Source organism: Rhinolophus sinicus, linkage group LG09, assembly GCF_036562045.2.
Source record: "Rhinolophus sinicus isolate RSC01 linkage group LG09, ASM3656204v1, whole genome shotgun sequence".
Taxonomy (NCBI): domain Eukaryota; kingdom Metazoa; phylum Chordata; class Mammalia; order Chiroptera; family Rhinolophidae; genus Rhinolophus; species Rhinolophus sinicus.
The window spans coordinates 114,837,580-114,861,874 of record NC_133758.1 but is presented as its reverse complement, the minus strand read 5'-3'; the positions used below and the strand labels follow the sequence as shown (position 1 = coordinate 114,861,874).

At 53.1% G+C, this 24,295-nt stretch overlaps 1 protein-coding gene across 3 annotated transcripts in view; it reads right to left on the bottom strand.

Annotated features, from left to right (window-relative positions):
- The window catches only part of DDC (dopa decarboxylase), a 52,671-nt gene that overhangs the window by 16,109 nt on the left and 12,267 nt on the right, over positions 1-24,295 (bottom strand). For all 3 annotated transcript variants that reach the window (XM_074341055.1, XM_074341056.1, XM_074341057.1), the window contains exons 2-7: positions 21,319-21,547; positions 18,142-18,255; positions 15,713-15,832; positions 9,463-9,597; positions 6,666-6,809; positions 1,989-2,055 (exon numbers count right to left, since the gene is read on the bottom strand). In XM_074341055.1, the coding sequence (XP_074197156.1) occupies positions 1,989-2,055; positions 6,666-6,809; positions 9,463-9,597; positions 15,713-15,832; positions 18,142-18,255; positions 21,319-21,519 (781 nt within the window). In that variant the 5' untranslated portion in view covers positions 21,520-21,547. The remainder of the gene's footprint in view (positions 1-1,988; positions 2,056-6,665; positions 6,810-9,462; positions 9,598-15,712; positions 15,833-18,141; positions 18,256-21,318; positions 21,548-24,295) is intronic.

Sequence of the window (24,295 nt, the reverse complement as noted above, 5' to 3'; positions counted from 1 at the left end):
CACGCCGTCCCATGTGTCTCCTCCCAGGAATAAACCATAATGGTGATATGCTCTCAGGCGTTCTGTGGGTCTTTCTTCGGATTATCAAAACTGAGGGTATTTTGGGGAAGCCTGAATTAGTGTCAGAAGCAAGGAGGGTCTTTCAGGATGGGGTTCCCTCTAAACTTTCCTGGCCTAAAACTCCGGCAGAAGGAACTCAGAATTCCATGGGAGTGGCCTCTGAATGGGCTTCTCTCCTTTCCATGGGAGGCAAAGAGCCATTGCACCAGCCCTGTGTCCCATCTGGTGTCACCAGCTGACATCACGACCTGCCTCTGGACCCTCTGAGTGTTTTGGGTCACCGAGACCCCAAGGCCAGAGCACAGGAGTTACATGCCCAGGACAGGTCCACCAGCACCCAGGCCTCACCGCCTGTCAGCTGCAGCCCCTCCCAGCCATCCTTGTGCCACTGTCCCACCCACCATTCTCCCCATCCACGTGCCCTGGGACCCCCAACCACATGCCCCGGGGCCCCCAACCACATGCCCTCAGGCCCCGTCTCCGTGCTCTGGGACCCCCATCCACACTCGCCGGGACCCACAACCACACGCCCCGGGACCCCCATCCACATGCCCTGAGATTCCCATCCACACACCCCAGGACCCCCATCCACATGCCCCAGGACCCCGTCTCCGTGCTCTGGGAACCCCACCCACACTCCCTGGTACCTCCATCCACATGCCCTGGGACCCCATCTTCATGCTCTCGGACCCCCATCCACACTCCCCGGGACCCCCATCCACATGCCCTGGAACCCCGTCTCCATGCTCTGGGACCCCCATCCACATACCCCAGGAATGCTCACAGCTACAGCACTAAGTTTTCCTTTAAAGAATCCTGTGAGGGAGATGCTATCATTTTACAAGCGTCGCTTTCCTGTGTACTTGACGGATGCAACTCAGAAGTGAAGGCACACAGGTTTGAGCGGTGGGCCTGGGCTGCACCACGGCTCATCTGTGACCAAGGCCGTGCCCCATGCTGTTACCCACAGCGCTGGAGAAGGGGTCCACTCCCCAAGTATGGACCACGGCGGATCGCGGGTTAGGAGAGGGGAAGAAACGTGGTGGGGCCACACGGAGGGTGAGCCAGTAACCAGGGGTTCCCCTGAAACGCCCTGAGACCGGCACAAGCTACAGTGTGGTCCTGGAGTGTGACCAGCTCCAGGGACGTTCGCATGCTTAGCTCCTCCCAGAGCGTCATGTCCCAAGGACAGAGAAACGGGATTTCAGGAGCCGGTGCCTCCAACTGATGACAGGCCACCAAAACCCATCCCAGGGCTAACTCTCAACCAGCCTTACAGTCACGGTCACCTTTGAACAACACTGAATTCCTGTGTTGTTCACTAGGAGAAAACCTAAGTGCTGGGGGGCGGGGGAGGAGGTGGCGAGTAACACGTATGAAGCTCAGATTCTTCTTTGGAGAAACCCAGTGTTTGGGTATTGATTTGCTTAATCGCTTTAAACAATTTGTTTAACTACATTCAGTAATCTCAAGAAGGCTAGAAAGGATGCTGGAAAACTTACTTTAAGGGCGGGTGATCTCACGCTATGTGTACACGGCCCTCGGGAAGGGGCGTGCTGGCGTTTGGAGAATGTATTCTCCTCTCCTCAGTGGGGCAGTCAGCCTTGCACTTATGTCACTTTTTACTGCTAGCAACAGCTGGCTTTTGAAATAAACAGTGTGTTGGTAAAGCTAAGCCCTGCTCTTGTCCAATTTGTCCAAATTCTGGTATGTGGAGTTCCAGCTCGTGCGGTTTGTGTTATTGCAAATGAAAAAAGAGTTTGGCAAACCACCATGATGTTAAGTTGTATTATGTTGACATTATAGTGTATGTTATATTCTGTTTGTTATATTAAGTTAATATTGGGGAGGAGAACCCACGAGGAGAGTCTATGAAACTCCACACATATCGAGAACTTTCTCCAGAAGAAAATGCAATGGGTACTTACAGATGGGACCCACTTCTGAAAGCTGGTCAAAGGAGCAGCACGATGTGGTTCCCAGCGTGGCCACCACCTGGAGAGTAAAGAGCAGACAACCTTGTGAGCCCCACGTCTTGGTCACGGTTACAACCCGCCTGGGGACAACCACCGCCCAGACTTCTGTGTGTGATGCGTGGTGACCGCTGGGTGGAGACAGGGCTCTGAGCGCACACTCATCTGTGCTGGAAGCATCGTGACACCTTGAGAAGGAGCCAGGCTGGGTCGGAGCCGCCCGTGTGCCGAGGGGTAGAGACGGAGCGGCAAGGTCCCTGTGCTCTGCATTAGTGACAGAGCGTACATGTTGGCTATCGTACCTCCTGTGAAGTAGGTCTGGGTCTTTCCTTAGTGAGTGTGTGTGTGTGTACTGTGTACGTGTCTGTGCACATGTCCGTGTGTGTGTGCACACGTGTGTGTGTGTATGCAGAATGCACACTGGCAGTGATGAGCACCCAGCAGGACATGCTGGACTGTTTCTTCTAGAACAAACAGCCTTTGGGTGGGTTCAGAGCCACCACAGGAGTCTGGCTGCCTGTCACTCACTGGCTGTCATCAGCTGCCTTCCTCTCTCTGAATCATACTGCTCCTGAAGATTAACTCCAACCCTCCAGGAGATTTGCTCTCCTGAAGAGATTCATGAGACAGCCCTGCGATGTTGGAAATAACTCTTAACGTTGTGTTCTGAGTTAGTGCTGAGCAGCTGCCAGTGGTCACACATCTGGGGACATGGAGTGGATTCCCCTGCTTCTCTTGGTCTCTGAACATCCTGTGGCCCTGTGACAACACGTGCCACCGCCACGCGCAAGGCTTTCTGTCTCTCTCTCTCTCTAGGCCCTCAAAGCTGTAATACCAGGGTCCACGTCTTATTTCTCTGTACCGCTAGGAACTGGTGCTTTGCTGGACACAGCCTAGGTGCTGAATGCAAACTCTGCAAATGATCAAAAAGCACTTATGTTTACGATAAGCCTTTCATGTTTACCAACAGGCCTAACTGACTTATGATGTCAGGTACTGTCTGGATAATGAGGTTTCTCCTGAGATAGAACAAAAGTGTGAAATTTCATCCCTTCTGTGCAGCCGTTATTGAGCCCCCTGCCCCACTAAGACCCCAGCAACGCTATGTGCCACGAGAACAGAGCTGGGGAGGGTGGAAACGCAGGCATCTCATCAACCTGGGACACTGTTGGAGGTCTTCCTGGTCCCATTTTATCTACAACCACCTGCGTTTGCCCGGAACACAGAGTGCACCTCCCAGAGAGCCCAACCCTCTCTAAGGGGGCATCGTGTTGTCCTGGGGATGGCTCAGCTGACACGCCCTGGTTCTCTGCTGGCACAGCCCAGTCGTTGGCTGGAGAGCCACTGCCCGGGCACCAGCGCTGTCCCCTGCCCGAGGGCAGGAAGTGGTGCCAAAGCAAGTCCTGGACGCTCTATGGCAGGTGCATGCCTCCGGGAGGCACACCCAAGGGAGTCAGGCCCCGCGAGGCTGCTCTCAGGCCTGGCAAGAGCCTTGAAGGTTTTATTATCCTTCGGGCACGGCAAGGCCAACAGATCAGGAGACGACTGCCATTGAAGGGCAGCTTGTTATACTCGAAGTTCCCAGGACAAGGGGCACCCATGCCACGCAGGCCACACGGGGAAGCACCAGGGTTGGTCAGGGGTCAGGGGGATGGGGAAACGGGGGTGAGAGTCTTTACTGTGGTTTCCGCCAGAAGGATCGGGCGCGGCAGCTGAGCAGGCCTAGGATTGGCCCTGTGGGCTCTGGAGTGGCTGTTTGCATATAAAAGGTTCACTGGCAGGGGAGTCCTTTCCTTGCTCTGGTTGTTGGCTAGCCCTGGGCCGGGTGGGGGGGTGGGGGGTGAAGTAGGCCTCCAGGGCCGCAAGGCCCCAGACGTCAATGCATCAGAAATACAGAAAATGAAAAGGCCTAACTAACAGAAACATTTAAGCCAAGCACTTGGGGCAAAAAGACCCAAGTGGGAAGCCCGGCTCTGCCACGTTGGCACCTGGCTGGGCTTGGGTTTCCTCACATACCATCCAGATGCACAGGACATGGTGCCTGCCTGTCAGTAAGGTGTCAGTGGCTCACACGGCCCACACCTCCGCTCTCCCTTCCTCTGCACCTCTGTGGGCGTTCTCCCGTCAGGGGCTACCATTCTCTGCATGCGTTTCTTTTGACTAAAGAGTCATTGACTGGGAATTCCAGTCAGTGTGTTATTTTTCTCTGGTATTTGCAATTTCTTCCTGATATATAACTGAGTACTAAAATGCTTTGTCTATGTCATTAAAAGAATGGTAAAAAAGTATGTAGTTAAAAAAAAACCACAGCATGATTCAACCATCTTAACGTCTCTTGTGATTTATTTTCTCAATTTTAAGAGTCTCTTAGGAATGATGTATCTGTCACTCAGCAATTCCTTCCATTTCGTCTCATTTTCCTCAGTTAAATTCTACTTGAATGAAATGCAATCACTTCTGTTTTTAAATGATATAAACATTAAATATCCCCTTGTTAAAATGATTTTCTATGACTGTATGCACAGAAGAGTTCACCAAATATTAATATTGTTTGTCTCTTAGGATGAGATTTTGGTTAATAGAAACCTTTATTCTTAGATTTTTACATAATTATTGATGTTTTTGCTCTGAGCCTAGAGCATTTTGTAAAAACCATCAATCCTGCCTAGTCCTGGGAGTGGCCTCAGTAGAAAACAAGAAGAGGGGACATTTTCTGGCTCCTCTGAGGCCTGGGCTTTGCAGATATGACATTCAGTTGCCACAACAACCTTATGCATGGGACTTGGTTATGACCCTTACTTTACACTGACCTAAGGGAGACTCTGGAGGTGGGTCAAGGACGCACAGAGGGGCAGGGCACGTGAAGATGGGGAGCAGGTATGGTCAACTCTTGCTGTCTTGCCAGTTAAAGGACCCAGCACCCTGGCCTGTGCCAGAGTCCCTTCCAACCAACTCAAGCCCCAAGTAGCCCACGAGGAAGGCCAGTGGGTGGGCAGTGGGCACCCAGGCTCTCAGCAAGGACGTGCCAGGCTGGCCCTGTGCGCTCAGTGTTCTAGACGCCTGCCAGTCAGCCTGTCCTGACTCCCAGAAGCCACTTGAATACTGAGTACATGCTCTGCTCCAGGCTCTGCCTCCCCCGGCTCAGCTCGGTGCCGCTAACCTGATTTTAGCCGCTCTGCAGAGGTATAATCACATTCATGCGGGTGAGGGAGGGAGGGGCACTGGGCAGGCGCCCCATCTCTGAGCCTGTGGCGGCCCTGCTGCCAGCACACGTTCCCTTCCAGAGCCTTCTCTTCTGCCTCCTTTACTTATCGACCTGCCGCTCTGCTCAGATATATGCCCTGCAGGCACTGCCTTCTGCCTGTGGCCTGACCTTGTCACATAGGGAGAGCAAACCATCAGATGGAAACCAGGGCAGTGATCACAGGCCCCAACGAGTTCCTGGAGGGCAAATATCCAGCCTCCAGGTCCAAAGCTGCCAAATGTGCCCTCAATCCCAGCAGGGGGTGTCGGATGATGAGGGTCTGCAACCCCCTGAGCACATAATGAAGGTGACATGCATCTCAGAACCAAGCCCAGAGCCACATGCCCGAGCAGAATTATAACCACTAGATCCGTAAGTCCAGGCTCAAGCCGCAGCCCCTCTGGGTCTGGGCCGGCCTGTCTCCCTTTCATCCTGCAGCTGCTGGTTTAAGATAACAACACATCAGGTGTGTCTCGTCCAACACCCTGTGATCTTTCACATCTCTGCAGCTTCGCTGTCTATCACAGTGGGTTGCTCTGACAACTGGGACATGCCCAGCAGATGGAGCGTGCCTGCTGAGCAGCATTTCCTGGCTGTACATGAGGATCCCGAGTTGCTGGGAACCGTCCCCAGTGCCCGCTCCATCCCTGGGGATTCTGGTACCATGGAGCTGGGGTGGGCCTGGGCAGTGGTACTTTCCCCCGGTGCCCAGTGGTTCCCATGTGCAGCCAGGTGGACACCACGGTGCTGTTGCCTCAATCACGTTTTACTTGCCATCACAAATGACTCCACATGCTGCCATGGCCACTCCGGGGGTGACAATTCCCAGGCTCCAGCTGCCAGGCCCACCATGTCTTTCCCCTAGAAAATGCCTACCTGCACACTAGAAAAGCAGGTGCTACTGGGCTAGTGAGGTATTTCCCCTACTTGAGTGCTGGCTTGCATCTCTCACGGACACCGTGTCTTGGTATCTACTGAGAACACTGATCTAGGGACCAGGCCTCCTGTGCTTTATTTTCCATTCGGTTCACTCGTCCGTCACACTCGTCATGACAGAACATCTAGAACCGTCACAGATGGCACAAAGAACAGTCACCGTGTGACGGCATAGTGGCACTTTCACAGGAAGCGGAAATAAGACGTCTCACCTTAGCAGAATCCTCCAGGCTGGGGTTCTCTGCTTAGTTCTGAGATTCACGCAACAGAAGGAAAAATAAGTGGACTCTTCCCCCAGCCGTCCTCAGGAGGGGCAGGCTGACAGCGTAAGTGCCACCTGGCCTGTGACCGCCTCAGCAGCCTGACAGTGGCCCAGCTCCCAGGCCCTACCCCAGGCCCAGGCGGGCTCAGAACCCCCAGGGGCCCCTGTGCAGAGGTGCTGTTGGACTTACAAAGAAAGGAATCAGGCCAGCGGCCTTGTCTCTCTCCAGGGCCTCCTGCAGAGCAGAAGCACGCATGGCAAACTTGCCATCTGAAGGGATGGCTTTTAATTTCACTCCACCAATTAATCCAGCTCTTTCCACGGAGGAGTGGGCCTGGAAAGAAATCACAGAGTTAGATCCATGCTCCATACAGGCGCCATAAGCCCCCAGCTCTGCAGAGAGGCCCCCCTATCATGCCCCCCTTCATCTGGTGAGGAGGCAGAGGCAACCCCTGACCCCCCACCCACACCTTCTTTCCTGGAGTTGTTTCAGGTCCTGTGGGATCTTGCTTTTTCATTTAGTGAATCAGACACTTGTGAGGGTGAAGTGCTGGGTCAACATTGGTGACGTTTGTCACTCATTGGTTTGAATTCTAGAGTAAGCCATGAGATCTTGGAAAACACACCCCAGAAGTGAAGTTAAACCACCTGGATTCAAATCTGGGCCCTTCCCCTCACTGGGGTTGGGGAGGCCAGGGCAGCTTGGGGGCCAGGTCAGTAAACAGATGCTCAGTACGTAGTGTCTGGAGCAAAGGACCCAGGACATGGCACCGTCACTGGGTGGTGGGTCCGTCCTCTCTCAGGGCCTCCCAGGAAAGCCAGCTCCTATTGCAGTCACCACCTTCTGCCTTGCCACCCCACCACTGTCTCCTTCCACCCCGTCCTGGGCCTGGGCCTCGCGCCTCCCGCTCCCAGCGGTCATCCTGTGGGGCCCAGTGGGCAGCTCAGGCTTCGGCGCACTGGGGGCCTGGGTGAACTCCGGCCCCCTGCCTGTGACCTTGGCAGTTACCACAGTGAACCCCGACGGCTTCACGTCTGCAATCAGAACATAACAGATACTCCGAAGCACAGCTGTGAAAATGACCAGCACTGACGTGGATTCCTGGTATGGCGTCTGGCACAGAGGGCACTTAATAAGGCACCATTCCTACTCTTTTCAAACGCGGCTTGGAAATCAGCTATGAAACGGATGAGTCTCAGGTGTTCTCTTCATGGACTCGGTGCGTTCTTTTCCTTCAGATGACGGGTGAGGTGATCGTTTGTAAACTTACCACCCACACCCTGACCTAAGCCCGCTGGGCCTGCACAGACTTGAAATGGGATTCAGCGCAGGGTGAGCTGATCAGAGGGAAGACGTCTCAGGATGGCTGGTGCAGCAGAGAATGGGGCACTGGGAAGCAGTGACAACAGGATTTGTCACTAAAGCCAGCGGTGTTTTAGATTGTCCATGAGACATGGTTTTGTGTCCGTGCACCTAACTCCTGGACAGGAGGCTTTTGTCGTCCTGCCCAGGTCCCCTTGCATGGCCTGGTGTCCACCCCCAGCTGTGACGGATGGGAGCTGCTCATGGCTGCCAGCTGCCTCTTCTCTGTTGACAGCGGCACCTGGCTACACCCAACCCCCCAGGACTGACTGTACAGACGTACAAATGGCTGGCTCCTTGCCTCCAGGAGGGACAGCTGTGTGGTAGCTCATATGCCAGTGCGGCCCCCACAGGCCAGGCTACAGCTGGATTTAGCAGAGGCCACATACGTGCTTGGTCCTTCCAGCCGCACCCTGCTTCCCTCACTCCTGCAGGTTTCCCGAGAGAGCAGCCCCCTGCCCCATAAACAGTGAACACCTCAAGCCCCTCGGCAGCCCCTTCTCCCGGGGAACCGGACTGGAGAGCCACAGCACAGTGACGCCCCGAGCCCATGGCACTAATGAATTCACGTAACTCCCATGTGGCTAGAGTGGTACCAGCCATGTGGCACCCTTGGGAGAACCGAGAACACAACTCATTTTCAGCAGAGGATCCCCTGGGAAAGGGTACACCCTAACCTTCACAGCAGCCTATGTCAACATCTATTCATTGAATACAGAGACATGCATTTCCCTCAAGTCCCTCGAGTACTTCTGGGGAACAAGGGAGATAGAAATATAAATGAATAGTGTTCCTCACGTGGAGGGTTCTGATGTGTGGCATCGGACCACACACGGGGAGACAAGCCTCCTGATTAAGCACTGAAGTGTGAGGATTGCATCGATCCCACGCTGCACGTATTGCTAACTGGGACAGAGCTGTCACCGTTGAGGTGCCTGGCTTACAATGCCTTAAAGATAAGGGTGCCGGCAGCAGGAAGGCGCCCCTCCTTGTGGGATCCCACGCTGAGGGTGCGGTCCTCACGTGTCTGCTGTACCCTTGGGACTAGAGTTTACCTCATGGAGGTACTGCCCGCCAATCAAGTCTCTTTCCTTCTGTTCCACCTCACACAATTTTTTTTTTTTTAACCTTTTTCAGACAGACTGGTCAGTGGACTCACACTAGATGCTCCTATTTGCAGAGCTCCTGAGAGGGCAGCCGCTCTCTGACAGGGCAGCAGCACCAAGGGACAGGGGCTTGTGTCCCCGTGTGACGGGGACAACCAGCTCAGAGAATGTGCACGAGTTGCCTGAGATCACGACACTTAAAACGGCAGAGCTGGGATACAAGCCCAGGTCTCTGAGTCCCACATGCCACGTCTCCGCAGGGCCGCTCTGAAGGCGGCCAGGCACTCGCGGGGAAAGCCAGTGCAGGTGACCAGGGACCTCAGAGCACGTTCACTTTCAGCTGGATTTGTTAAGGTCCCACCTGCACCCACACGTCCTCTCTAATGCAGGTGTGTGTCTTAGTGACACCTGAGCCACTGTTCATAGATGGAATGTGATACCGCACAGTCTTGGTTTCCACTGGACACGAAACACACAGATCTTGGTGGCTCAGTGGGGCTTCCAGGCAACACACTCACTTGATCTGAGGAGTAGGCCACCAGCTTTTCCAGGACAGCAGCTTCCGTCAGCCCCGGGGAGGTGGCCTGCAGGCGTTTTGTCACTTTGGCCCGAGCGGCCAGCAGGGACATCAGCGTGGCTTCACTGGCACTTCCCTACATCAAAGGAAAGATGGAAATGAGCTTCAAAGCACACAGCAAAGGAACCCACGTCTACACTGTGGGGAGCCATACCACGAACTCGCTGTGTTTTTCCTAAGAGATGAACCTGAAATTGCGAAGCCCATGCTCCTTTACGCAGGGAAACTCTGGACCCCTGTGACGGCCACTGCAGCTCTTATCATTGCAACAGCAGGTTGTCTATTTTCCGTAACATAATAGCCCGCATTTCCGAGCACTCGGCGTGCACCAGGTGTCACAGACCCGCTTTGCAGGCACTTCCCACAAATCCTCAGTCGGTGCCACTCCCATGTCCTTCTGAGGAGGGGACAGGGCCCAGGGACCAGCATCGAAGCCCAGCTCTGTGTCAGTGACAACTGGGGCAGACACGTTTGCATCTGCTTCCAAAGGGGGTATATTTTCCTCGACACTCTGAAACCGCCTCAGAAGATTTTCTTTCCATCCCCGAAGCTATGGCTTGAACTGTGTCCTCCCAAATGTCATACGTTGAAGCCCTAAAGCCCAAGACCTCAGAATGGGACCACATTTGGCGTTATGCTCCTTACAGACATCCCTGCATTTACAGGAGGTCTTTAGCACGGGCCCTAATCCACCCCGGCCGGTGTCCTTAGAAGAGGAAACGCTGAGGACCCAGGAGGGCCCAGGCAGCATGCACACAGAGAAGAGGTCACCATCTGCAGGCAAGGACAGAAGTTTCGGGGGACACCAACCCTGCCGCCACCTCACTCGGACCTCTAGCCTCTAGCGTTGTGAGACAATAAACGTCTGTTGTTTAAGCCACTCTGTCCATGGGACTTGGTGATGGCAGCCCAAGCAAATGCACACAAGGGATGCCAACAAGTCATTCTGGCAAAGAACGGTGCAAAGTTTACTGCTCTGAGGTTGGGAGCGGGTAACAGGTAATACGGACTCAGCACCCACCTGGCTAGCCCATTTAATTAGCCAGACAGTCCTGTTTTCTAATTTTGTCCCCATCTTCAGGTGGGTCACCCACGCTCGGAGGGGTTCGGTTGCCCCAAGTCAGAGGCTAGCGAGGGGCACGGTTAGGAGGGAGCCCACACTGGTCCCTTCCAGGCTGGTGCCCCCCACACACACACACACATCTATGAGCAGCTTTCCCTGTTCTCTCTGCTTGTCACAGTGTCTGAAGTAAATCTTAGGAGAGACCCAGGCGCTAAACACGATTAACACTGGAAAGAAAACAATGTTAAAGGTGGAGACCGGTAAGATTTTAGAGTTTTATAGAGAAACATACAACTGAAAAACCTGTCGCTAACATTTGATTCTCCCTTCATTGATCCTGATTTCCTGTTTTTATTACCAATTTAATACATTTATTCTTCTCTGAACTCATGCCCTTTGGGAAGACGGGTGAAACGTAAAGGTCAGTACGTTTACTTGGAGTCTGCAGCTCGGATGGGTGGACACGTAAACACATACGTCATCTTCTTACTTCAGCCTCTAAAAGGGGTTCGACGTCTTCTTCAGTTGGTATTTTCTCTAACAGGTTTTCGGTGGGTTTCAGACCACCCGGTTTTAGATGTGGTTAGGCAGCTCTCGCAGGGCATCGGAGCTGCCTGAGGGTGGGCACCGGCAGTCCCCTTGGGTGGCCATTCCTCCTGTGTCCCCACATTCTGCGTGTCATGGACCCGTCCTCTGCCTCATTCGTCCTCACTGGACCTGGACCGTTAAAACCTTATTAAAGGCACAGGTCCTGGTTGGGGTCCTGTCACCCCAGAACTCATGTGGGCTTGTGGCTTCTCTCCAAACCCCACTTCTACCTGAGGCCCTGGAGTCAGGTGACCCCCCCAAATGTCCAGTCCCCTCGTAACTACATCCTAAGGAAAAGCTTAGAATCACCATGCCAGTTCACTAGGGGTTTCCTTTGGGCTCTGTCCACATCCTGAGAGAAAAGTCTCCTCCTTCAGGCAACAAAAACTGATTTTAAAAATGCCCAAAGACATACTGGTCCCTCGCGCACCCAGTGCCTTGGCAGAGGGGAGCAGAAGACACGTGGATTTCTGAGCCCTTTGTTGGAAGCAGATCCCTGTGGAGGCATGAGGGAGGGATGGCAGGGGGTGACTAGTCTTGCGCTCAGAGAGCATAATGACACCTTCGCTGACGGCAGCAGACAAAGGTTGCCATGGCAAACCCGCCAAGAGGCAGAAGGAAGCATGGTGAGAGCTGAGCTGGGTCGCTGATGCTGTGAGCAGAACTGGCCCTTTATTTCCTGGGTGTTGTCATGCCACACATGGCAGGAAATTGCCTTTTCTTCCATGAGAGCTTTCAAACCCAATTAAGAGACCACTTTGCAGCCCTGTTGGCCCAGCTCAGAGGATGACTTGCCATTTGACTCAGATGCCTGTCCGTGCGCCTATGCAGACGGCTCTGAGGGGCTCAGCATTCCCTGCAGTTGGGGCTCCAGGGCTGTTACCAAGCTCGGTGCCCTCTGGGCCCTTGCAAATTACAGACAATCAATCAGCCTTGCCAGCTGGGAAGGGCAACACAGACACAGACACAGACACGTTGTCTGCTCTCGTCCAGCAAACCGAGCGGATCCAAGGAGGAGTGTGTTGCATCCCTGGGCCAACAGGTGCCAGGATTAATCCCACCTCATGCCAGGGCTGCCATTGCCTCTGGAAAATGAGCACACCGCAGCCCAAGCATGCACACTGCTGCACACTGTCGCCCGAGGGCTGAGGGGCGATTGGTGTGGCACCCACAGGCCCCACCCGTGGATGTATGTGCTTGCTTCTGACAGGCCTGTGCTCTCGGGCCGGCTACACTACCTTTCTGGGGCTCAGTTTCCTCCTGGACAGAAAAGATTGTCTATAATGCAACCGGCCCTCAATAATATCTGGAGGCTGAAAAGTGACAACCCAAAGTCCACGAAATAGGCACACACTCCTAGCTCAGGGCAGGCGTTCACGCCAAGGAGCTTCGAAGTTCAGTGCAGACTTGCTCAGATCTTGGGGCCTTGGTATGGTTTTGAACAGCATCAGATGAAGGTGGCATCGGGCTAGGGCTGAAAAGAACTCAAAGTGAAACTGCTTCAGTTGTAAATCCCATGAGCCAGAAACTCTCTGGTCATTTTTATTTGTGGTCGAGTATGAATGGTCAATATGGGTTCAAGCACCAAGAGCCCCGGCAGGAAGCTGACCACCTGAGGAGACCGTCGCACCTCATCCTAACAGGTGTCCTCAGAAATATTATTTACAAGACTGAAAATTTTGGCACAGCATAAGTACTCATGTTATTTATCTGAATTGTGACACATCTCAGAAAATCACGCAATAATATTCTCAAAGAATATGTGAGTAATGGGAAATGCTCAATAAAATAGTAAGTAAAATACCATAGAGAAAAATCTGAATGCACATATTGTATTATCCCTATTCGTTTACACACACACACTGAAAGTATGCCTCAAAATGCTCCTGTCTTTCTTCCATTTGAACAATGAATATCAAGTTTTCACCCATAGAAAGGGGACATTGAGGTAAAAAAACTGGCAATGTGGAAAACTGAAACGATGTAGAGAAAATCATGAGTAATTCCCCCAAAATACAGAGGAAAAAACGACAAGAAAAGAAAACAAGAGACAGCCCAACATGATGGATGCAGGTTCCCAACTCCTGAGAAAACGAGCAGAGGGCCCCGCGTGGTAACTACAGTTTAGTGGGAGAAAAAGTCCCAGAGGAAGAAAGAGGAGGTCTCCGAGGAATGGGATTCACCAAAGGCTGGGGCAGGGGAGGGAGTTGTCCAAATGAATGGAACAAATGAAAAAAGGAGCCCTTGGTGAAATGTGTGGATTATACAGAAAAAGTAAGTCTGCCACGAGCGTCCAGGCTGCAGTGCGCCGTCACGGCATCCCTGTGAGCAGCACCCCTCCTCCCACTGTGGATGCTGTGTTTTCTGTCAATACGGCTCTGCTCTTTGTCAGAGAAGGCCGACCGTGTGCCCCTGGAGACTCAGGGCGAATGGACCAGGGCTGGAAGCGCCTGCCCCACCAGGATGAGCTGACGATGTGGGACAGTCAGTGCCGCGGCCCCCTTACCCTTCCCAAGGCCAGAAGGGCATGTGGACGTGCTGTCTCAGTGTGTCGTCTCTGTCACTGAGGTTGGCCAGGCTGCGTAAACTGTGACCAGGAGGAAACTGTCCACACCTGAAATACTTTGCATTTGTGAGGAAATCAGCATTGCTGTTGTGTTAAGTTCCAGCCTGGGTCACAGCATCACATGGAAGCTTTGCTGGCCTCGTAGCCAATGCTTTTCATCAGCTTCCCACTCAGAATCAGTGATGTGATATGGAAAGACTGAGAAGCGGATGAGGACAGAGCCAGTGGGTCTAAGCCTGGCCACAGCGGCCCGTTGGTCTGGAGAAGTCCCATCCGTCACAGCATGTGGCCTGTTTAGCAGAGTGGGGCCGGGATCTCTGCGTCAGGACGACCTGAGGTGCACGACGGAATGCACATTCCTGGGCCCACCCAAAACCTGCTGAATCCAATTGCTAAGGGCAGACCCAGGTCCCCACAGTGACATTGACATGTCCTGTGTGGCCGGCAAAATAAGGATCTGCCGAAGGTGTCTATGACTTAATCTTGGAACTTGTGACTATTTACCTGACCTGGAAAAGGGGATCTTGCTGATGTGATTAAGTTAAGCATCTCGACCCAGGGGATTATCTTGGATTATCTGGATGGACCCAGTCTCATCACATGCACCCTTAAATGGAGAGCCGTCCGTCGTCAGGTGGATAAATAACTGTGACCATGAAGGAAGGGTCAGAGAGACGCAGCGCTGCTGGCTTTGAAGATGAGGGAGGGGACATGGCCAAGGAATATAGGAAACTTCTAGAAATTAAAAAAGTCAAGGAAAGATTCTCGCCTATAGCCTCCAAGGTGTCAAGCTTAATTTTAGCCCAGGAAGACCCGTGTCAGATGCTTGACCTACCGAACTCTAAGATGACAGATTTGTTTTGTTGGAAGCCACTAGAATTTGGGGCAGCAGCAACAGAAAACTGACATTCGGGAGTTGACAAATGCCGATCTGGCTGAGCAGTGTCAGGTCCGGAAATTAGGAGCTTGCTTCCTGGTTTCCTTTGGCCACGCCAGCCAGGTGGGGTATCCGTACCTCAGTGTTCTCAGTGGTCCAGCGGGCAGAGTGACAGCTGCCTTAATTAGTTCTTGCAGCCTTTGAGAAGGCAATATCTGAAAAGGGAAATCCCCTTTTGTTTCAAAGTAAACAGCGCTTTCCCAATATTATCATCATATACTTGATAAGAAGAAAGGTGTCAGGGAGGGTGGTGGGCTCAGTAGAGTCCATATTCGCTGCTAGGAGATTAAAAAGCACAGAGCCCGACTTCTTAGAGGCATTTGTGCTGCAGCCCCCAGTGGGCAGACACATTGCCGTCACTGTCATTCGTGTCTGCCACGTCCCCTGATGCATGCTCTGGCACATAGTCTCTCTCAAGGGTATGTGCCGGATGAGAGAATGAATTAAACTGGCACATAGAAAAGGCAGCATCTTTAGATGAACTTCTGGCTCCCACAGGCCCAGCACTTTCTAGAAGCCTTTGACGCATGTGGCCACAGCTGCCCTTGTCTCACTGAGGACAGCCCCACGTGGTGGTGAAGATCATGGCTTTGCCATCACACAGATGTGGGCTCAGACCCCACCTGTGGGACTTAGCATCTGGGAACCCATGGGCAAGTCACCTCCCTTCTCTGTGCCTCAGTTTCCTCACCTGTACAATAGGGGGATCGAAATGGCCTCGAACTCATGTTGTTGTTGTGAGAATTAAGTAACATCTGGAGAGTGCTCAGGCGTGGTGACTGGCAACTGGGACACAATGCCAATGTCAGTTGCTGCTGTGTTTCTTACTAGGCACCTGCTAAGTGACAGCCACCATTCTGTGTACCAGGAATAGGGCCCTGGAGGACCCAGTATCAAATCTAGATCTGGTTTTCCTAACAGCACAGCCCTGCTCACTCTCCAGAAGAAACAGGAGGACACCTCTTTTTTCTGAAGCCATGGTCCCTCTGTGGAACCTGCACCCCAGAGAGCTGGGCCCCCCACCCTCCCCACCTTACCTGGATCACCCCACCCCCTTCGCCAGCGTTCTCGGCCAAAAACGCCTCTGGCAGCTGCAGCATCTTCCCAAGCCAGTCCATCATCACCGTCTCCAGCTCTGTGCAGGCCGGGCTTGCAGCCTGTTGTGGGAAGGAGGGTGGGAATTAACCACAGGCCAGCTGCCCTCCACTTCCTGTCAGTTTGATAAAGGGATGTGATAGACAGGAATACTCCGTCACTGCTGTCACTTATATTTTATCAATTTAACAGACGTTTTTAAACATTTTCAGGAGACCCATCGTGGGTGGGAATTCAGGTGAGGAGGTGAATGTTGGAGATGCAGGGAGAAGCAGCGGCGGAGACAGGACCCACGGACCGGGCTGGCAGCAGGTCCCCTCCTTCCACCTAGAGGCTCTGAGGCATTACTGGGAAGATCTGGGCCGGCGTGGTGCTGGGCGCCTGGCCCATCAGTGTCCTCACTTCTCCCATACTTGGGACTGGAGGAAACCACACTTCCAGACCCCAGACCTGCCACGGGAAGCCCTGTGCCCACCGTGTGCAAGGGTTTGCACATGTCCCCTGGTGAGCACGTCATCCTCCTCCCCTTTCTCTGCCACTGTTCTCTAGGGGCTGGTGTCGGAATAAGGGGCCAGGTCATGCAGAATTTCAGGAGCAGCAGCAGGGTTTAATCTGCCACTTGACCCGTGTTAAAATTGTCCAATCCCAGATGCCATGAGAATGCCAGGAGCATGTTTCAAACAGGTGCTCTGACCAGCACTCCTGAGAGAACGGGGGACGAGGGGAAGGCATAGGCCGTGGGGACGCCCCAGCACCGCGTGCTTCTCAGTTAACCATCCGTTTACTCACAGAAGGATCTAGAAAGCCTCCTGGTTGGAACCTCGTCCACAGTCACAGTGAGTCTAAGGGGACTGGACCAGTCAGGAGGTATCCTCTAGGCAGCTGAACTGCCTGGGAGCCTTGGATAGGGCACTGGCCTTGTGTTTGAAGCTCTCGAGATGGTGCTCTAAGGACTTTCCTGCACACGGAGTGCAGTTGGCCTTCGCCCGCCTGAGGATGGACTGAGCCGCCCCCCCCACCCCCCGCCATGTGTTCGTCACCGTGCTGCTCAGGGCCTCCGGTCCACATGTCCACCAGCTCCTGAAGCGCCACAGGTTAGAATGACAGAACCTTCTCCTGCTCATCAGCCCCCTCGGAGGGCCCTTCCCATCCCAGTGAAGCCCAGCTCCAGGCAGAGGAACCTGCACTCACTGTTAGTGACCCCACACTCAGCCAGCACCACAGCCTAGAGATGGTGTGGCAGCTCTCCAGGGTCCCAGAGGAATCAGACTGTTTTCAGAAAGAACAGACACAAGAGGGGATCTAAGCCATATCACCGTGAAGGGACAGGTCGGCTGTGGACCACCAGATGGCGTCTGCTGCGGTATGTAAGGAAACAAAAGGACCTTCAGAAGGGGGTGTACTCCATCCACACAAAGGAAGGTCATCGAGGTCACAGAGGCTGTGGCCATAGTGCCCCCTCCCCCTCCCCCCGTGGAGAGGGTAGCCTCAGGGCGCCTGACAGAGGAGCAGGGCAGAGAGCTGGGGGACGCTCTGACCCTTCCTGTAGGCTGCAGCTTCTGACCCCACTCCAGCAACCTGGGACATATGGGGGGTGGGGAGCAGGCAGCGACACGTCCCAGTGTTGGACCCCATGTGTTCATAAACTGCCCTTTCCTTCCCGCGCCTCAGGCCCTGATTCAGTGGAGTCAACACATGAGTCCCCTCAGCGCCGAGGGACAGGCAAGTGGACACTCAGACCCAACAGGCCAAGGGTAGACCTTCACCTTGAAGTTCCCGCAGGGGGAGCAGCCAGGGAGCCCTGGCACCGTGGGCGGGCATCTCTGTGTCCTCGCTGTGCCTCTGGGGAGCAGGCGTCCAGCCAGTGGGGCCGTGCTGGGAGCAGAGCCACAGGGAGGGCCAGCCCTGCCCCCTTCTGAGCAGGGCTCTTTCTAGCATTTTGTCGCCAGATGAGATGGGGCTGGGCTGGTGTGTGGGGGGGGGCAGGAGCTGGCCCCACTTCCAGAGCTGCCTGCTCTGCATCACCAGCATTCCTCAGGGTGGGGCCTGTCCCTGAGAACAGATGGGATGGGACACGGGCAGTGGCATTTCTCAAACTGCAGATCACCTGGAACGCCTCTGGGCGCTTGGTGGAAATGCAGATTTCCAGGCGTGGACTGCAGAAACCCAGGACAGATTTTAATCCAAACTACAGCTGTGCAGGATTGCCTTTTGGTTGATAACCTTCCAGAACTGTCTCTGTATTTCCCTGTGTTTCACTTCCTTATGAAGCACCCTCTCCGCTCCCACAGGGGCACTGCCACCTGATGTCACCCTCTGAAGCCAGGCGCATGTCCCCGTAGCAGGGCCCCTGGGTCACCCCATCACTCACCCAGGAGAAGCCGATGCAGCCGATGGCCCCACATAGCATGTCCGCGAGCATGGCCGGGTACGAGCTGGCCGTGGGAAAGTAGGCAAAAAAGTAGGGGCTATGCCAGTGGGTCACCTGCATGGGAGACAGGCGGTTACTTGGGTGCAAGGGGAACCCCCTGCAGCCCAGGACTCAGGACCCTCAGTTTGCCACAGCAAGTGAGTTCTCTCAACTGTATTTGAAATTCTGGGCAGGTGTGCTTGTCAGGTGCGGCTTAAACCCGAGGCTCATCTCTTTGTGTTAGAAGCCTGGTTTTCCAAAGTGCTCCACAAAAACAAAGTCTATATCAGAAAAATTATGAAAAAGGACAGATTTTTGAGGTTTCTTCCTCTGGCCTTTCTGCCACCTCCTTCCCTCCAGCCCAGCATGGCTCCATCATCCCTCAGATGCCTGGTCCCCTCTGTGCCCCAGCCCTGCCAGGCAGCAGTGAGGCCACACCTGGCATCAGAAGCGGGAGGGGACATGCAGGCACACCCTTTCAGGGGGCGGGAAGATCTTCGAGGTGACTGTGGCTGGCTGGGAGAATCTCAGAGTCTAGGAAGAAGATCGGGGGAGGAGAGAAAACGTGGGGCTGTGGCCCAGTTTTTGCTTCTTTAATTTCTTCTCCATGACATGCCTCTCATGTGAGAGCAGAATAAATCCCTGAAGACACCCCCACCTCTCAGAGGAGGGGGGAGGTGCCAGGCATGGTCATTCAGTCTCCACTCGGGTTACAAGCTCTTACTTGTTGTCCAGGAGACATGATCCAGCAGCCTGTCCCCCCACCCCCAACCTCAGCACTCTTTAACCCAGCATACATCAGCTGCATGGGGGCTGGGGGCACCCCTGGACAGCCAGCCGCTTGGATTTTCTGGGTGATCTCAGGCCGTGGAAAGCACCTCTCTGAGCACCCACATCCTCTCAGGTAAAACAAAGTGTGCACCCAGTGTGTCCCCCAGGGTCCCCTTCACCAGGCTTGTCTCAGACTCCCCCAGCCTGTGGGGGTGTTTTGCCAACGTTAGTCATTTTGAGTCTGGGCCAAAAGGCAAACATTCCTTCACGGATAACACCAGTTATTAACTGTCCATTGTGAGACGTGGCATGGAGACCCCAGAGCATGAAGGCAGCCGACTGGGAGGGCTCCCAAACCAGGAGAGTTCAGCAGGGTTTGTGGTCGTGGGGACTTAAGACGGGGTCCCACTGCAACTCAGCCACCCCCACATCTGCAGGACGGGGGCAGGGAAGGCCCCTTGGAGGACAAAGCAATTTAGCCTGGTGAGGCGTGGGGGGCGGCGGGTGCAGGCTCAGGGGTTTCTCAGCAGAGGGAAAAGCAGGGGGCTGTGGGACTGTGAAGGGCGGGGAATGGTCTGGGGAGAGGGGGCACTCAGCTCAGTTGGAGCTTGCAGGGCTGAGGCAGGAGAGGCGGGGGGGAGGGCTGAGAGGGCCGTGAGGAACAGCCAGCTCAGTGGCCAGGCTCACAGTGTTTTCAGGGGCCTGGAAAGTATTGTAATTTCATTTAAAAATCAAAAGGAAAAAGTAAACATTCACGTCAAAGAAAAAAAGGTCACTCCATAATGTTAATACGCGTACTTTCAGCAATGTACTCAGGGAGCATAATTTTCCATATTTCTGGGGGGGAGGGGCCCACGGGAGCAGGATGTGGCCAGGGCCTCCCGGCCTCTCTCTACCTGCCCTGACACCTGGGAAAGGACAAGAGTGATTCTTGTCTAGGGACACCAGCCCCTTTGCTTTCCGTCTCAATGAATACTCAGCACTCAAGATGGCTGTCCCTACACTAGCCATCCAGTCGCGCCCAGAGATCTTAGCTGCTCTCCCTGAAGTCACACAGCAAGCACCAGGTGGGGCTGGAATTCCCCCCAGGGCCCTGCCCCCAGCCTTGCACGTCCCGCACAGCTCTGCACGGTGAGTGCCCCCATCTAACCAAGTGTAAAGAATCCCACAGTCTCTCGTACTCCCCGTTTGGTCGGCAGGTTTATGTCCCCCAATTCCTGTGTGGAAGCCCCAACCCCAATGTGATGCTTTGTTGGGAGCTGGGACCTTTGGGGGTGATTAGGGTTTGATTAGATCATGAAGTGGGCCCCTCCGCGGGGAGGAGGCTGCCACATGCAAGCAGGAGCCAGATCTGGGGCACAGTGATCTGGGACCCCGGCCTCGAGCCCAGAAGCAAATGTTTGTTGTGTGAGCTGCCCAGCAGCGACCTTTTGTATGGCAGCTGGAGCAGACCAGGACCCCACCTGCTGACATTTAACTGCCCCTCCCCCTGGAGGGGCTGGAAGCCCAGGGCTTAGTGTGTTTGCACAGCCTCTCAGCAAGAACAACTTCTCCGTGAGAACCAGACCCTGCGCTTGGCTCAGAGCGCAAATGTCAGGGAAAGTCTCCTGGGAGGAGGGAGTGAGAGCAGAAGGCTGGATCCCAGGCTGCTGAGCAGTGATGTCCCAGGGCTGGGCCCCTCCTGCCCCCTGGTCACTGGTCTGAGCGTTGCCGTCCTGTCTGAAAACGAGGGGAAGGGATGGAGGACCTGAGGCCGCCCTGCCACGCTGATGCTCCAGGCGAGCTCCCTGCAGGGAAACCTTGTGCACACACAAAGCTACAGGGTGCTCCTGTGGCCGACAGGCCCTGGTCCTGCGACCCCTGTCTGCAGCCCCACCGAGCACCACACGCCAAGCTCAGCTTGAGCACAGTCCACATCGCCCATGCACAAATAAAATAAATAAACCATTTCTTACACAGAGCGCCTTACCCGCTGCCAAACACAAACTGTAGGAGAATGCTTCATTTTGAGCAATGGACTTACTTGAAACCAGCCACCAGGGTCTTTCCTCCTGCAACCACCATGACCATATGCCGTATACCGGGGTCTCATGGCAGGGGACTGACGTGGGGGGCTGCGGGGAGAGCTCACTCACTGCCTGGAACACAGACCTGCGCTGCAGTTCGGGCTCTGTCAGTTAGTAGCTGTGTGACCTAAGGCTAATTACCTAACCTCTCTGGGCCACAGTGGCCCGAGCTGTAAAATGGAAATGGTAAGAGTTTCTGTCCAATGGGATGGTGGTGAGGAGTAGGGGAAATAGTACATGTGAGTCACCTGATACCCAGCATTAACCCCAGTCCTCCCGTTCCCAACCTTGACATACTTACTCCTGGCATGATTATCTTCTCAATGTCACTCACGATATCCTCGTACTTGTCTGGCTCCTGGGGGGCGCAGGTGGGGATCAGGGGACGTAGGTAGCCGGGTTCCACGTCAGGATAGACCTGGCGTCCTTCAATACCTTCTATGTAGTCAGCCACATAATCCACCATCTCTTTCCCTCTCCTTCTGAATTCACTGGCGTTCATGGTGACTGGCCTTCGTCAGAGGTGAGAACTGGACAGAGAGAAAAAAGAAATCAAAGGGCCAACATGAACCTCTAAACTGCAGTAGGGTGAATCCAAGCAAACCAACTGCTAGGGTCACATGGGTGATGCCCCAAATACCCCAGGGGCCACCAGACCCCAAGTCAGGAGTGTCTTGGTGTAGAAATTACCCCTGGTCATTTGCAGAATGTGAAAGAATTCATGAGACTTTAAAAAGTGAGAAAGCAAGGAAAGGTTTGTTGAAAGTCACAGGAATAGAGAGAGAGAGAGGGAGAGAGAGAGAGGGAGAAAGAGAGGGAGGGAGGGAGGGAGGGAGGGAGGGAGGGAGGGAGGGAGGGAGAGAGAGAGAGAGCTCTGTTTGGAAGAGAAATACTGGCAGAGGGAGTTTTGCCAGGGCCGTCTGATGGAGCGAGCTGCAGTGGGTTTCTGTTTAGCTGGGGTTTTATATTTTTCCATGCAGGATGTAGGGTGCTCATCTGTTTGCAGGGGGGCTGCCATTATAATTGTCTTCTTCTGGGAACTGTCCTGTTCCCATCTGTGATGGATGTCAGCTTGCAGGGGATTGCTGTTGTGACTGGGAACTGTTTTGTTCCCACCTGTGATGGATGTAAGGTGCTTTTCAGCTTACAAGTGCAGTGCTGGCCCGGGGATTCAGAGCCAAGCGGTTAATTTTTAAGCTCGTTCCTGCCAGCTCACAGGCTCACTCCCATTAACTCTTTGCCTGTCCCATCCTGCCAGCTCGCAAGCCCGCCCCTGTTAACTTTTTACTTGTCTCATCAAGAAGTACTTTCCTTCCAGGTCTGGATGGCATGGAAGTGACACTGGATCCTGAGACTGGGGCAAAATGCTTCTACGACTCACCAGCTATTCAACTGAAGACAATGCTACGTCTTGTTCTTTCATTGTCTACACTGGTGACATGGACACACATTCATTTTCATGGTCCATCTCAAGTTAATGACAACCACTGTTCTGCCTTGGCCCTTCCTAGCTGCTGGAGAAAGTGATTTGAACCGTCTGAGCCTCTCGCTGCATCTGAGAAATGAAGATAATAATATTGCACTCAGGAAGGAATGAAGGCATAATCACACCGCATGTGTGAAGCACTGAGCCTGGGACAATGTACCCCTGTCAGGGCTAGAGTCTGCTTCCATTCTCTGCATTCCTCACCAGACAGAGACACACCTCCATGTACAACCCTCATTTCAGAAATAATGCTTTCTTTGCTCATCACTTAAGTAACATACAGGCAATGCTGGTTATCCGTGAATACTGAATTAACAGACACTGAGCCATGGCTCCCAATGCAGGGCTGGGTCCCTGCAGGTCACCGGTAACGTTGTTATCAACCAATCAATACATAACCTTTCTAATGTGTGCTTTTTAATGATAGTTTAATATACATTGGTTCATTAACTTAGAACTCATGGCCCACAGCACTGTAATACATGCCTGAGTGAAGTTTATCTACACAGGTATTTTCTGCATGTAGCACATCACAGCCTTCTTGTACGTAGGAACCCTAGACAGCACTTCAGCACTATATTTGCAGGTCATTTTAAACAGTGACATAACTAAGAATAATACCAAAATACGTAGAATGTGGCACCAAACAGACTACTTGTTGAAAAACAAGGCAGACGGCATTGCCTTGTTCGAGCTCAGCTGGGTGACTCAAATTTCCCATCCCACTGTATATGTGCAAGTCCGTGAATGGCCACAAAAGCACCACAAGTATTGACTTTGGGATTACAAAGAAATTTTAGCAAGTAGGTGAATTTGCATATAGGGAATCTGTGGATAATAAGAATCAACTATATTTTCAAAACAGGAAACTTGAACACCACAAAGAAAAATATCCACCTAGAATCCTATGACTCAAAATTCTGGCATGTGTCCTCCCAGAATGTTTCCTATATTTGTAAGAGACAATTGTATGCTAAGCAAGGGATGCATTCCTGAATTCCTGCCATAGTTCCAAGCTTTATAATTCAAGATTGACATTCCCATGGGGGACAATTCTACATCCACTATAAACAGCGTGGGTGATAATCTTGATATCACATCCCCAGAACTTGTTCTGTTTCCTATTGTCTGTGCTGGGTTTTTGTTTTGTTTTGACAATTTTTATGAAGTTAAAGGTGTTTAAGAGAGATTATTCACCAGAAACTTGTTAAACACAGCAAGACAGATTTTTTTTAAAGACTACTGCAATAGGGGAGAGAGACCAAAGTTAACCCCCAATATAACAGAGGCAAGCAGGGATTGATAGCCAATGGGTAGGGTAAGAGGGTAGATGGAAACTTACTAAAAGCCACTTGGACAGGTGTCCAGAGTAGAGGAAGAGCTCCACTGGGTACCCAAGGTAGAGGCATCCTGGATAAACTGGCTTAGCAGGATTCTCTGACAAAACTGGGCTCATCATGATAAAGTGGGGACCTAGCTGGTAAGAGGGCTCAAAGAAGCCTGACTGAAGAGGGTCTTTGTCAGATGTGAATCAGCTTGAAGATGCCTTTCCTTTCCTGAGCGTTCTGTCCAATGTTCTCCGTTCAGCGTGTTCTCTGCTACACCAACAGTGTAGCTGACGTTGAAGGAAAGGTTTTAGGTTCTTTAATGCTGATTATTATGTCAGCTCCCCTAATTCAATGTTCAATGTTATTAGGTACATTTTTTTATCTGGTGAATGTAGGCGTGACAGCAGTGAGGATATAAGATAAGATCCTGAGCTACAGCCACAAGAAACGACAAAATAACAGCA